The following is a 15232-nucleotide window of genomic DNA, read 5'->3' as shown; positions in this document are numbered from 1 at the left end:
ATATGAGAAAACCCACAGACAACATTACCCTAAATGGAGAAAAGCTTAAAGCAAAATACCACTGAAGTCAGGAATGAAACAGAAATGTCCACCTTGGGGTGTCCAAAGCAGCCTGACCACACTGCTGCCATGACTGACAGGCTTAGAGCCCTAGACACAGCTGCTGTGACAGGCTTAGGGATAGGCAACACCTGGATCCAGGAAAAGCTGTAAACTAACACCACCCAGGGATCCACTCAGGGATGGGCCAACATCTAAGGGGAAGTACCTGACATCACAAACATTCCAACCCTTAGATAAGATCGACAGATGAATCTAAGCCTAGCACACACCTATTTCCCTTTTATAGATACCCCTAGACAAATGTCAGCCAATCAAGGTCCTGAACCCTAGAAATTCCCTCAATCCAACCTCTGTTATGATAAAACCCTACCCCAACTGGGCTCGGGGCTCTCTGTTCTCATCACTGTGTCAGAAAGACAGAGAGACCAAACTCCAGGCTTGAAATAAAGGCTCTTTGCTTTTACATAATGGGATTCGGTCTCTGTGGTAGTCTTTTCAGGGTCCTCGAGATCTAGACATAACATCCACCATCCCTATTCCTTTTCAACACTGTTCTTGAAGCACAACATGGAGCAATAAGGCGAGAGAAAGAAATTACAGCATTACGAATAGGGTAAGAAAAGTCAAACTATCCCTATTTGCAGATGAAATGATACTATACATTAGAGACCACTGTAAAACCCAAACTGAAAATTTACCTGACAGGTTAATGGGAAACTGAAACTAAGAATATTATCTTGCAGGTTATGAGTTCTGTTTATAGTCAAAACAGTTTGTAAGGATTATGTCCTTAATTACGTCACCAGCCTGCGACACATCACCACCTAAAAAGCGGGCATGATCTGTGTCCTCTTTTTCCGAACTCTCTCCTTCCGTACTCCCTGGGCGGTCCCTCTCTCCCTCTCTCTCTGTCTCTCTCACTCACTCTGTTTCTCTCTCTCTCCCTCTGTTTCTCTCTCTCTCTCTCCCTCTGTTTCTCTCTCTCCATTAGCATGGCCGCCGTGGGTGGCAGACAGCCATGAGCACCGCTTAACCAACATTTGGTGCTGTTGACTCGGATAGACCACCGAAGACCTGCTGTGACCACTGCCACTTGCCGCCTCCTCCCCGATCTGGCAAGACCATGAGACTGCGAGCGCGCGCATCCCTCGCCTCCACTGGAACCCCACATAGATACCACTACTGCTACTGCCATGACTCTTCGCCACAGTGAGTGAGTCCGCTGTTCTCGTGGCTGTACTCTAAGCTATATTCTTTGCAACGGACATCCTGGGGGTTGTCCTCGGGCTGTGCTGGCAACGGCAAGCACATCTTCGCTCCTGTAAAGGGGGTAAATGCTGTCTCGGATCCACCGTGGACCAAATGCAGTACAGCCGCAGCCCAGCCCATCCCTGGGACAAAGAGGATGGCGAACTTGAGCTGATTCATAAATCTCTCTTCACTCTCAGGGACACCCGAGATTGGAGTCTGATCCCGGTTTGTTATTTTAATTTTTTATTTTTCTCTTGGCTACAGCCATGGGACAAAGGGGCGGATACATTTACCACCTACATTGGTGGATAGGGGCAGGTACCGGTAAACCTGGCCACATAACAGCGTCGCGGGAACTTCTGCAAGCGAACAGGCAAATAAAAGAGTTACTTTCCAGCCTGGTCTACAAAGTGAGTTCCAAGAAACGCGCAAAACTACACAGAGAAACCCTGTCTCGAAAAACCAAAAAAAAAAAAAAAAAAGTTACTTTATCGCCAAGCTTTCTGCTAAAGCTCTCAACCCTTTTCCCTCCCCATTTCTGCCTCTGCCACATGCAACCTTTTCTGTCTGACTTCTGCCGGCAGTGGGCAGGCTCAAATGGATGGGCTTGGGCGGCTTCAACGACTCTTGCCCTAACTCACCTTAACTCCACCCACTCATTCTCAAACTGCCTTGAGAGACACATACAGGTCTGGAAGCGGCTAAGTTTACAAATAAGTTTACAGTAGTCAGAATGGCTCCTAAGCCAAAAATTAGCTTATAGCCTCAGACAAGTCTTCCAAAAGGATTGGTTTATAGTCTGCCTACTGGCAGATCTTCCAAAAGCTGTCCTTAAGCCAACAATCATTAAATAATAATAATAATAATAATAATAATAATAATAATAATAATAATAATAATATTTCAGGACACAGAATAAAATGTATCTCTTTCCCCAGACCTCCCCGACTAAAATTTAAGCATCTGGAGAGCAAGGCTCCTGACCCCACAGGCAAAAGAGTCATCTGTGGCATTTAAGGTGTGCCAGGAAAGAGATAAAAGCTCAAAAACAAAATTGCCAAGTGCTGGCACTTGCTGACTCCCAAAAGCTGTTGGGTCCCTGTTTTAAGTGAGGAAAAAGGCCATGGGCTAGCGAATGCCCTGCCAGGCCATCAACAGCCTTGTTAAAAGTGCCACCTAGAAAGACAACCAGTCAGCTGACTGCCCCCAGGCGCCAAGACGCATGGGTACATCAAGCTAAGACCTCCAGCAGACCTAGGCTTGGCTACAGACAAGCAGGGAACCCAGAACACAGCAGGGACGTGACCCGTTTCTTTCCTTCTGGACACCAGAGCCACTGACATGGTCCTGGGAGTTTTGGGATGTCACCTCTCCTTTCTCTATTGTCGGGCACAGAGGACAGCCTTACCCACCTCACCAGATTTAATTGCACTTTCAGAGTTACTTAATGAAAAAAGATTTCCAGCTAAGATAAGGGCTCATTGACTCACTCCAGATCTACTACCTGTGTTTCTCACGTGCATACAGACAGGTCCCTGATCTTTGCCTTGTCCCTAATTCAAAAAAGTAAGTTCTCATGCACCACAAGCTTTTCTCTTCCCAGTTCTCTGTTCTAACTCACTGTTCAGCTAATGGTACAGGACCACCACAGAGCCAGAGTCCAGAGATCATCAAGTAAGAAACTAACAACTAAAAGGTATTTACACTCCCAGACCCAAAAGAGTCTGGGTGCTACAAAAAAGACTTTAATGTAAACATCTATTACTGTGAGATGCTTTTAACAATTGATCACCTGTCTCCTGGATGCCGAACTAGTAAAGGAAACAGGTGCTTTAAAATAATCTGTCTCTGATAAAGCTTAACATGTTTCAAAATCCATCTGGACAGGCTGGATATACCAACATAAAATAATAATGATTCTTTTCTCTCTAAGCTTTTTTCTATGTCACCAGCATCTTGTCAGACAGAAGGTTCCCAGACACAGCCAAGAGGGATACATGTCTCCAGAGCAAATGGATGGCAGACAGCATCCCACAACGCCTGTCTACCTCGTAAGACTCCCCTTCCCCATTCCTCTAAGAGCCAACCGACGTCCAATAGTCAGCTGGAAGCAGCTTTTGAAAGAAACGATGCCCCTATTCCCATATACCTGCTTTTTTTTTTATAATAAGCGAAAGTCTGGGATGTAAAGATTATGTCCTTAATTACGTCACCAGCCTGTGACAGCGTCCCAACCTAAAAAGCGGGCGTGCTCTTTCTGTGACCTCTCTTTTTCCGCACTGTCTCCTTCCGTACTCCCCCCCCCCCCCCAATAAAGCTCTAGAAAGGTAACTATGGCTCCTGACTCTTCCGTCACCAATACATCCAGCACTCTCCCCTGTCGGCATGGCTGCTGTTGGCGGCGGTCAGCCACGAGCGCCGCCACTTAACCAACACAGTTCCTATCTGTTCCTAGCTAAGAGACATGCCCTGCTAATTAAAGATTCCATTTGCAATCAAGAATAAGTTCTTGGTCTGATGTAAACTGACTGTAACCCTCTTTCATCTGATGTGCATTCTTGCTTTCGGTAAGTACCCTTGCCTTTACTCCTCCCCTTTCATGGTAACCTTTTAATAATAGATACCTGCCAAGTGCCCTCACCCCTTGTGAACACTCATTTCTCCTATAAAAGGGTCTTGGAAAGGCCAGTGGGAGCTGCTCTTAAAAACCCCAGACTTGGAGGCAGCCAGCAGGTACCCCTAAATACAGTTTGCTTTAATTTGGACAGTTGTGGACTTGGTCCTTTCTTTCATGAGAATTTTGGGATTAACAATCACAAAAATTCTACTAAAAAACTTGTAGAAACATAAACAAATCCAGCATTGTGATAGAATATAGAATAAACTTGCACAAATAAATAGCTTTCTATACACCAACAACAGTCGTACCGAGGAGATCACAGACACATTCCCATTCACAATAGCCTTAAAAAATAAAATAAGGGACTGGAGAGATGGCTCAGAGGTTAAAAGCAGTGGCTGCTTTTCCAGAGGTCCTGAGTTCAATTCCCAGTAACCACATGGTGGCTCACAACCATCTATAGTTAGATCTGGTGCCCTCTTCTGGCCTGCATACATGCAGGTAGAACACTTGTATACATAATAAATAAATCTTTTTAAAAAAATGAAAAAAAATTAAATAAAATATTGCTGGGCAGTGATAGCACATGCCTTTAATTCTAGCACTCTGGAGGCAGAGGCATTCAGATAGCTGTGAGTTCGAGGCCAGCCTGGTCTACAAAGAAGCATTCCAGGACAGCCAGGACTGCTATACAAAGAAAACCTATCTCGAAAAATCCCCCCCAAATAAATAAAATAATAATAATTAATAATAACAAAATAATCTAGGAATAAACCTAACCAAGGAAGTGAGAGACCTCTACAATGAAAACTTTAAATGTCTGAATAAAGAGACAGAAAGACAGTAAGAAATGTAAAGACTTTTATGCTATGAATTGTTAGAATCAACATTGTAAAAATGATCATTCTACCAAAAGCCAGTTACAAATTCAAAGCATTCCCAGTGAAAATTTCCATCTCATTCCTCATGGAAACAGAAAAACCTATCCTAAAATTCAAATGGAAGCACAAAAGACCCTGGACAGCCACAACAATCCTGAGGGGGGTGGGGGAAAGGGCATGCTGAAGGGATTACATTTCCAGACCTTAAGATATATCAGAGTCATAGTAATAAAAACAATACGGTATTGGCTCAAAAACAGACATGTAGACCAACATAACAAAATTGAAGACCCAAATATGAGCACACGTAATTTCAACCACTTAATATTTAATTGACAAAGACACCAAAAACATACTCTGGAGAAAAGAAAACATCTTCAAAATATGGCACTGGAAAAACGATTCCACAAGCAGAATAATAAAATTAGACCCCTATCTATCACCTTGCCCCAAAACTTAACTCCAAATGGATCAAAGACCTGAAACTGCTAGAAGAAAACATAGGCTGTGCTCTACAAGATATAGGTGTAGGGAAGGACTTCCTGAATAAAACTCCATTTGCAAGCCCGGTGGTGGTAGCACACACCTTTAATCCCAGCCCTCAGGAAGCAGAGGCAGGCAAATCTCTGTGAGTTCAAGGCCAGCCTGGTCTACAGAGCAAGATCCACAACAGGCACCAAAGCTACACAGAGAAACCCTGTCTCAAAAAACCAAAAAAAAAAAATCCATTTGCCCAAGAATTAAGGTGAACAAGTGACAAGTGGGGCTTCATGAAACTAAATAGCTTCTGCACAGCTAAAGAAAGTGTCAGCCAGCCAGGTGAAGAGGAAGCCCAGCGAATGGGAGAGAATCTTTGCCAGCTGACAGAGGACTAATATCCAGAATAAATAAAGAACTCAAAAAAAAAAAAAAAAAAAAAAAGAACAGTCAAAAAACAAATGACTTACTGGAAAATAGACCTAATAGGGGGTCTCAAAAAGAGGGTAAAAAATTGCTCAGAAAAAAAAAAGCTCAAAAAAAGTATTCACCATAGCCAGCAATTAGAAATATAAATCAAAACAAGTGTGAGATTTCGTCTTGCTCCAATCAGAATGGCAAAGATCAACGAAACAATGAACAACAATGCTAGATGGGGTGGGGAAAAGGGAATCCTCACTGTTAGCATTCAGACCCACTTCTTGGAATCCTGGCCAACAAGCAGATAATACCTGGCATGCCCTGCTTTCTGTTCCCTTTAAGAAAGGACTCCTCCCACTTTGCTCTCTCTTTCTCTTCCCCCTTCTCACCAGAGGTAGCAGGCACCCCTCTCTCTCTCTCCTCTCTCCCTTTAACAATAAAACTCTGCACTGAGCACTGTATGCATGCCATCTCTGTCTCTCACCCACCATGGGGCACCTTGGCTCCACCCGCCAAGGCTTCTCTCTTGCCGTATCATTACACTCATTCTCTCTTGCTAGGATTCCAAATTGGAGCAGTTAGGATGGAAATCAGTGTGAAGAATTCTCAAAAACTAAAAATAAATTTACCGTATGGCCCAGTTATATCACTCATTGGCATATGCCCAAAGGACTTTAATATTCTACACATGGTCAGCCATGTTCATTGCTTCTCTATTCACAATAGCTAGGAAACTGAAACAACCTAAATGTCCTTCAACCAACAAATGCATAATAAAAATGTGGTACTTGAACAGGAATACTATTCAGCTGTAAAAAGAAACACAATTGCAAATTTTGCAGAGAAATAGAACTAGAAAAAGGAGGTAGGTAAAGTAACAATAAGAATGTCTGGAAAAGCCACAAGGAATTATACTATTAACTACCTTAAAAAAAAACAACCCTATAATACATATAATTCTGTGTATAAATCTACATATGTAGTTTTAATGAACTTTTCTCATCTGGGCTGACCATGTTCCCTCTAAGAGCCAAAGATCACCTAACAAAACTTGTAATACCAGATCCAAGAAGCCCTCTTTGGAGCTGTTAGTCAAGGCTGTCCAAAAGACTCCCAAAACATACAGTCTATTGTTGTTCCCCTTGGCTACTCAACACCTAGAGGTAGAAGGTAAGTCCCTATTGCTAAACACATTATATACTTCAGAAAGAGGGCCCAGAGACTCCTGAGCTGGAACTGACCTTAAAGTCCTCTCCCTGAGGACCAGCTTTCATGGTACCAGAAGGCACCATCCAGGTTTTCAAAGGAAGAAGGCAATCAACAGTCTTCCCCAGCTATGATGCTTATGAACCACATCAGTAACCAGCATGGCATGACAACCCCTTGGCACACATACCTTGGAGGTAACCAACAGCTTTTCTAATTGGACTTAAGACCCTCTCAACAAAAGGGATACCATGTCTGGTACCATAAACCAGCTAAAAAAATCAGTGCCAGTGAAGTCAATGTTACTGGAGGAGAATCCTAAAACCACTAATTTACTAAACCATCATAATCCTTAACAACAAATTATAAACATTTGTCCTTATACTAAGTGTAGTCTTCAACCTTCATCAAAGAAACTTGTGTTTGCAATAGACAGACTACTACAGAAAACCACAACCAATCATAATGCAGAATTTTGGGTCCCAGTCCCAATGGATACATCTACAAAGCACTACCACACCTAGGGTCAAGGAACACTATGGAAGAGAGGGCAAATATGATGTCTCCTACCAATATCAGAAGCTACACCCATAAAGACTTTACTAACATGATTGGCCTAACAGTAGCTGAACAAGGACTACGCCAATGAACATGCCAAACTGAACAGAGAAAAGCACACATGGCCTCAACCCTACAGAAAGAACTACATGCAACTGAGGAAAGCCGGGAGAGGTGGTCTTCCTAAGGAATAGCACACTTGTGTGACATTTTGTTTGTGTTCTGACAAATAAAGCTAACCTGGAGATCAGAGGATGGTGCTAGCCACTAGTCAAGCATAGAGGTCTGGAGGTCTGTACAGACAGGAGACAGGAAGTGATAAGGCTGGGCAGAGATAGGAGTGACAAGGTGGGACAGATACAGAGAGGTGGCTGCTCTTCTGCTTCTCTGATTTTTCAGCTTTTACCCCAATATGTGACTCCTGGTTTTTATTGAAAAGAAAAATTAGGATAACGCTTCAGCACACCAATTAGTTGTCCAGTGTAAATGGTCAGCCATGATAACATATTTACAAGTAATATTATATGGACAACAGATTATATTTAGGAATATACAAGTATACACATATACATATATGCATGCAATAACAGTGAAAAAACAGGTCTTGCATTTGAAGGGGCATATTGGAGGATCTGAGGAAAGGAAAGGAAGAAATCTTGTAATTAAATTATAACCTCAAAAAAATAAACCCTTCAGTTTCCAAAATATTAACAAATTCTGAGAAATGATAACTTGAAAGAAAAATCAATCAAATACATTTTGAATATTCTATGTTGGAACTTTACAAGTTGGAAAAAATACTAATAGTCCAATTTTATTATCACAATGCAATTTTATTTATGATACTCATCCCAAGTTCTGTAAAACTTACCAGATAAGATTGAAGTTTTCAGGTATCCATCAAGGCAGGGGAGAAAGTCTTTGTAGTAAGGCTGCATTATAGACTTATCAATGTGAACTGACCATTCTTCAAGGGCATCCAGACCTACTTTTGCCAGAGGCATATGGCTCAGGCCCAGCTTGAAAGCCATCTATATGTCAATACAAACAAGGAAAATTAAAGCACGAATTTAATACATACAGAAACAAAAACCATCAATTATTTTATGGTTTCTTTCTTTCTTTTTCTTTTTTTTTTTTTAAGATTTTATGTATTTATTATGTATATAGTGCTCTGTCTGCATTATGCCTGCAGGCCAGAAGAGGGCATCAGATCTTATCATAGATGGTTTTAAGCCACCATGTGGTTGCTTGGAATTGAACTCAGGACCTCTGGAAGAACAGTCAATGTTCTTAACCTCTGAGCCATCACTCTAGCCGTATTTTACAGTTTCTAATTGATATGCTTCTATTGTTAGCCCTTAGAAACTGCTAAAGGTTGTAAATAGGCATAGTTTAAAACACCAAAGGAAAACTAGGGACAGTGGTCCATGGCTGGGGATTTACTGCAGGCTTTTAGCACATGCAAGACCTAATCCTCAGCTCAATTTGTAAAGAAGGAGCAGAGGTACCTCTGGCACTCAAAGCCTCCCAGCTAGGAAGTGTTCAGAGGCTGCTGAGTGAGCCCCTGCTTTAATCTTGATACTTCCATGTCTTCTAGTAAACAAAGTGGTGATAAAAGTAAGGTTATATTGAAGAAAATACACCTACCTGCAATGCAGGAACATAGGCTCTAACATCAAGTTCAATGATGTCATGTGGCAAGGACAGAACAAAGGTTAAACAGGAGGCCAATAGTTCATCTTTGTACTGCTTCATTTTAACTGATACCTTAACAAGAAAGAACACACAAACAAGTTGTGTATCTGAATATAGCTTACATTTAGGAAACTAATATTCATCCTCTTCTAAAATGGGAAAAACAAGCATGCAAAGCATGCAGTCTTTATTTGTTATGAATACAAATAAAATGCTAATTCTCAGAAAAGGTTAATTTGTTTTAAGTACTTACTCCCCTTTATATAAAAAGCTAAGGGAAGGAGTGAGGTATGATCAATGTACATTATAGGTAGACACAAAAATGTCACAATGAAACCCATTATTATGAACAATTATTCATTAATATAGGGCAATAACAACTATATTTGAGTTGTCATCACTCAGCTGAATTATTTTCCAAGAATTCAGAGACTTTTGAAACAGCAATTTCTTGTGTAAGTTTTTAAAAGACCTTTCTACCAAGACAAACCTGCCATCCCAACACTTGCCTACCTGAGGAGGCAGAAGGTCAAGGACAGCCTTGGCTACATGTCAAGACCCTGTCACAAAAAGTAACCAGAAGTATCCTCACAAGCAAAAGCACTTGCCATCAAGTCTGACAATGTGAGTTTGACACTCAGGACACAGGGGTGGAAGAAAATGGGCCTTGGTAGGTTGTTCTCTGACCTCCATACATCACATAATAAGTAAACATAAAAAAAAATAATAATCCAAAACCCATCAATCAAGCATATAAACAAAACCTCACTACCAATCTGAATTTAAGAAATCAATTTTCAAGGCCAGTAATATGGCTCAGTTAAGGGTGCTTGCCACCAAGACTTGATGAAAGATGACCTGAGTTTGCAATCCAGAGTGAAAGGAGAGAACCAACTCCTGCAATTTATCATCTAACATCCTTATGTGCACCATGAAACACATAAATAAATGTATTCTATCAAAAAAAGGGGGGGAGGCCCAATGGCACCCACCTTTGATCCTAGCACTCAGGAGGCAGAGGCACGCAGAGCAATGGAATTTAAGGATAACCTGGTCTACATAGTGAGTTCCAGGCCAGCTAAGGCTGCATAATGAGACCCTGTCTCAAACAAACAAGCAAACAAACGAAACTCAAAATAATTATAAATAAGTATATCACTGACAATCACTAGATTTCTTCACTATATATTCATTGAAGAATATCCTGGCCGGGCGGTGATGGCTCACACCTTTAATCCTAGCACTCGGGCGGCAGAGCCAGGCGGATCTCTGTGAGTTCAAGGCCAGCCTGGTCTACAGAGCGAAATCCAGAACAGGCAACAAAGCAACTCAGAGAAACCCTGTCTTGGAAAAAAAAAAAAAAAAAAAAAAGAATATCCTGTAATACATTAAGACAGACTACTTAAATATTACCTCTTTGCCAAATTTAGCAAATAAAGCAAAGCAAGAATCCTTTTCTGGATCTTCAGAATGCTTCAGACTCTTTGGGCAAACTCTCTGTTGAATAAAGTAGCAAATTAGTATGTCAAGCAAGAATCAAGCACTTCTACACCTTTATCTGCCAGTTCTTAATCTTTGCCCAGAGGATGAATGCATTTCATGTTCCCACAGTCTAGCTTTGGAGGAGAGGGAGTCTCAGTTTCAAGGGTGTATCCTAGCAGATGCCCAGTAGAAACAGAGCAGGGGAGAAGGTAGACGACTGTCCAAAAGCCATAGGCAAAGGCTAACTCCATCCTTTTGTCATCTTCCAGTGAAAAAATACATGTTGGCTACACCCCAGGCTTCTCACCTGTACAAACTAAGTCATTCCCAAACTTCATAGCACCAAGTCAACTGAAGGGTTTGTAACACAGATGTCTGGAGCCTGAAGGACCTCTGATTAGCTAAGTCTTGAGAAAATATGAGACCTCTAGAGTAACACTTTGGTGACAGGATGACTTTGAAATAGAAGACTCTTAAAAACATGCTTAAAAATCAAAGTAGAAGCTGGGCACTTGAAAGGCAGATGCAGGTGGATCTCTGTGATTTTGAGGCCAGCCTGGTCTACACAGAAGTTCCAGGACAGCCAGGGCTATTAACAAAGAGAAACCCTATCTAGAAACACACACACACACACACACACACACACACACACACACATACACACACACAGCAGAGTAGAAAATGCTACTAACTTTTTGAGTCTTCTTATTGACATTCACATATTAGTTGTATAATTCTTAAAATTAGACTTTAAAACTACATACGCCATAAACATACATTTTATAAGCACCCTATACACACAAGAGGTTTAAAACAAACACAAGAATTGTTCCAGTCCCTAAGAAATACTTACCTCGGCCCTGGGACATAGCCAGTCCCCAGGAAACCTCACCCCAGTTGCTGGCCAGCTGGGAAAACTCCCCGCAGCTAGGCTCCCCCAACAAAACCCCCCATTGGACCCTGCAATCTACAAGACCCACGCCTTATCCCAATACCCATCCACTTGCGACCCTGGTAACTTCATGAGACAAGGAATCCACCAGCTCCCATCAGACCAAGAGCTCTCATTAGATCAATAGTGGCTTCCTAAGACACAGAATCTGCCAGCTCTGACTGGACCAGGAGCCCTGATAAGACCAAGAGTGACTCCCTGAGTCACAGAATCAGCTAGCTTTGACTGGGACAAGAGTAGCTCCCTGAGATACAGAATCTGCTAGCTCTAATTAGACCAAAAGCTAAGACTGGACCCAGAGGGGCCCCCTGAGACACAGACATAGCAAGCACAGATTGGACCAACAACAGCTGGCTCAGACACAGGCACTTCTTGCACCTACTGGAGGAAGAGATGAGCAGACGTCAGTGCAAAAACACATACAACAACATAAAGAGCAATATGGCAACACCAGAACCTAGCCCTTCTACAACAGCAAGACCTGAACATCACAATGTAGAAGCAGAAGAAAGCGACCTTAAAAATAACTTCATTGAAGATGCTAGAGACCTTTAAACAACAAATGAGCCGGGTGGTGGTGGCGCACGCCTTTAATCCCAGCACTCGGGAGGCAGAGCCAGGCGGATCTCTGTGAGTTCGAGGCCAACCTGGACTACCAAGTGAGTCCCAGGAAAGGCACAAAGCTACACAGAGAAACCCTGTCTCGAAAAACCAAAAAAAAAAAAAAAAAAAAAAGCTAACAAATGAAAAATTCCTTTAAAGAAATTGAGGAAAAGAAAGACAAAAAATTGGAAGAAATTAATAAATCCCAAGAAAACCATGAAAAAACAAACATATGAAGGAAATAGTTCAAGATCTGAAAATTGTAAGAGAAACAATGAAGAAGACACAAACAGGGGGAATGTTAGAAATAGAAAATCTGAGTAAACGAACAGGAAACACAGATGCAAGAATAACCAACAGAATATAAAGGATGGAAGACAGAATCTATAGTATAGAGGATACAATAGAGGAAATAGTTTCATCAGTCAAAGAAAACACCAAAGCCAAAAAATTCATAACACAAAATGTCCAGGAAATCTGGGGCACCATGAAAAAGCCAAACCTAAGAATAATAGGGATAGAAGAAAGAGAAGAATACCAACTGAAAGATACAGAAAATATATTCAACAAAATCATGGAAGAAGGGGACACTGGGGATGGGGGTGGGGGGGGAGGAGGGATGAGGAGGATCTTTGATTGGTGTGTAAAATGAATGAAAAAATTTTCTTAAAAAAAAAATACTTACCTCAAAATATTTTATTTTCTTGGCATTTCTCACTGTAATAGAAAGTAATTTGTAGAAACCACTGATGAGCGGCAACCGTGAAGACTGTAAAATTAACTCATATGCAAATGAGTACACCCATGGCTCAAAAAATCTTATTTGTTTCTTAGGAAGAATCTCTCTATAAAAACAAAATATTTAAGGAAGAAAGTTTCATCCTATTAATTCTTACTCAGCTTTAAAATTATGAGACATTAAAAATGATGGGCAATTCCATTTATAACATTTTTAGGCATTTTAACACCTTTAAGAATAGGTATGCTCCTTTTTTCCCACCTGAGGTCTTCTAACTCTAAAAAAAAAAAAACCGCAAAGCTAAGTCTAAACTGCTAAAAATATTTTAAAGGTCTATAGAAACAATTTTAGATTATTTCAACTCTTTATATTATGGATCTTTTCTGTTAGTGGTAATAAAATGATACAGTTTTACTCTTAAATAATTAAAATTCTACAAAATACCTGCAAAATTCCACCAGGTTAATGAAAGCTGAAAAATCTTTTGGTTTAGCAGGGTGCAAATTAGCAGCTGGATCTGAAGTTGGGATCACCCAAACACCAGTAATGCTTCCATCCTGAAAAATTGTCCCAAATAAAGAATTGTTCCTTTGAACACATCATTCAACAACAAACAACTTTCCAATGAAATTATCATATAGAACTGATTTATAAGTAAAGAATGCAGAAGTGAGAAAGAGGTAATTAAGTTCTCCAGGGTGTACATTTTAAGAATAATGGAAATTATAGAAGCAGCAAACCAAAATACACACAAGAAAGAATGGGACAAATACAAAATACAAGGTGGGGAGGGTATTGTTTTTTCATCTTAAAAGGTTTTGAGACAGAGTTTTACTCTGTAGCCCAGGCTACCCTTGAACTAACTCATATTTCTGCCTCCCAAGTGTTGGAAACCAACATATAGCCAACATAAAGGGAGTGTTATTTTTTTGAAAATGATGATGACACCTTGACAGAGACAAACTTCAAAAAGGAGAAAGTATCATTAATGACTCTTGGGTTTCTAATTGCTAAATAAAAGAATAATGTGCCGTGATAAGGCAAATGAAAGATAGTTATTTTTGGAAAATACATTTTATTTTATTTATGTGCTGGGGAATGTCTCTCTGTATGTTATGAATATATGTTGTTCCTATTGGTTAATAAATAAGCTGATTTGGCCTATAGCAAGGCAGCTTAGAGGGAGGTGGGAATTCGGAGAGAGACTGGAAGGAGAAAGGCAGTGCTAAGGAGACACCAGTCTGCCATCCAAGGAACAACATGCCAGCAGACCAGTAAGCCAAGGAACACGTGGTTAAACATAGATTAATAGAAATGGGTTAATTTAAGATATAAGAGCAAGTAGCAAGAAGCTTGAGCCATAGGCCATCCAGTTCATAATTAATATAAGCCTCTGTGTTTTTACTTGGGTCTGAGCAGCTGCAGGACAGGCGGGACACAGGCAAATTTACAGCTACATTTATATATGCATTTTTTGAGAATGGGTACTATGTAGCCAGATGACCCTCAATTTTGCTATGTAGTCCAAGCTGGCCTTGAACTCCTTATCTTTCTACTTAGTCTCACAAGATCTGGAATTACAGGCATAAAAGACCACACCCAGCTCATTTTTAAACATATTTTTAAGTTTGCGTTATCAAATCTGCTGTCAGATATAATTTTTATACTCAAGTTCTAAGGTTAAACTGAAAACAGAAACCAAGTATGGTAGTGCATACCTGTAATCCTGGCACTTTGGAGTCCAATGCAGGATTGTGAGTTAAATGTTCAGCCTAGGCTAGATAGTGAGACTCTGTCTCAAACAAAACAAAAACTACAGAGTAAGAGCCTGCAAATGACTGGGAGACCAGATGTAACACAAGTGGCAGGTGACATCACAGAAAGAGAAGTGGCTAAAGTTAACGACGACAGGCATGTTCTAAGTTGTAGGGGAGCTTCTGACACAAGGTTCCAGAAAGCATCTTTAGGAAAGGTTTGTGTTATTTGTTTATGTGTGTTTTGGAGCAGGTTCTTACCCTGTAGTACATACTGACATGGAACTTGCTATAGCCCAGGATGGCAATCTTACTACCTCAGTTTTCACAGTGCCAAAATTACCAAAATGAGACACCATGTCCAGTCCAGCTTAGCTGAATAGTCTTTTTTTTAAATTAAAATTTATTTTTACTTTTATTTATAAGTGTGTGTGCGTGCATGCGTGCGTGCGTATGTGTGTTTCTGTGTATGATATATCACATGTGTATGGGTGCCTGTAGAGGCCAAAAGAGGGCTCCGGATACCCT

At 40.8% G+C, this 15232-nt stretch overlaps 1 protein-coding gene across 1 annotated transcript in view; it reads right to left on the bottom strand.

Annotated features, from left to right (window-relative positions):
- Nucleotides 1-15232, bottom strand: part of Prkdc (protein kinase, DNA-activated, catalytic subunit) — a 221554-nt gene that overhangs the window by 176395 nt on the left and 29927 nt on the right. The window contains exons 17-21 of the mRNA XM_059277873.1: nucleotides 13395-13507; nucleotides 12897-13056; nucleotides 10588-10671; nucleotides 9127-9246; nucleotides 8348-8507 (exon numbers count right to left, since the gene is read on the bottom strand). Of these exons, the coding sequence (XP_059133856.1) occupies nucleotides 8348-8507; nucleotides 9127-9246; nucleotides 10588-10671; nucleotides 12897-13056; nucleotides 13395-13507 (637 nt within the window). The remainder of the gene's footprint in view (nucleotides 1-8347; nucleotides 8508-9126; nucleotides 9247-10587; nucleotides 10672-12896; nucleotides 13057-13394; nucleotides 13508-15232) is intronic.

The sequence above is a fragment of the Peromyscus eremicus genome, chromosome 12 (genome assembly GCF_949786415.1).
Source record: "Peromyscus eremicus chromosome 12, PerEre_H2_v1, whole genome shotgun sequence".
NCBI classification, from domain to species: domain Eukaryota; kingdom Metazoa; phylum Chordata; class Mammalia; order Rodentia; family Cricetidae; genus Peromyscus; species Peromyscus eremicus.
Note: the sequence above shows the minus strand (reverse complement) of the source record. Positions and strands in the feature narration are given on the sequence as shown.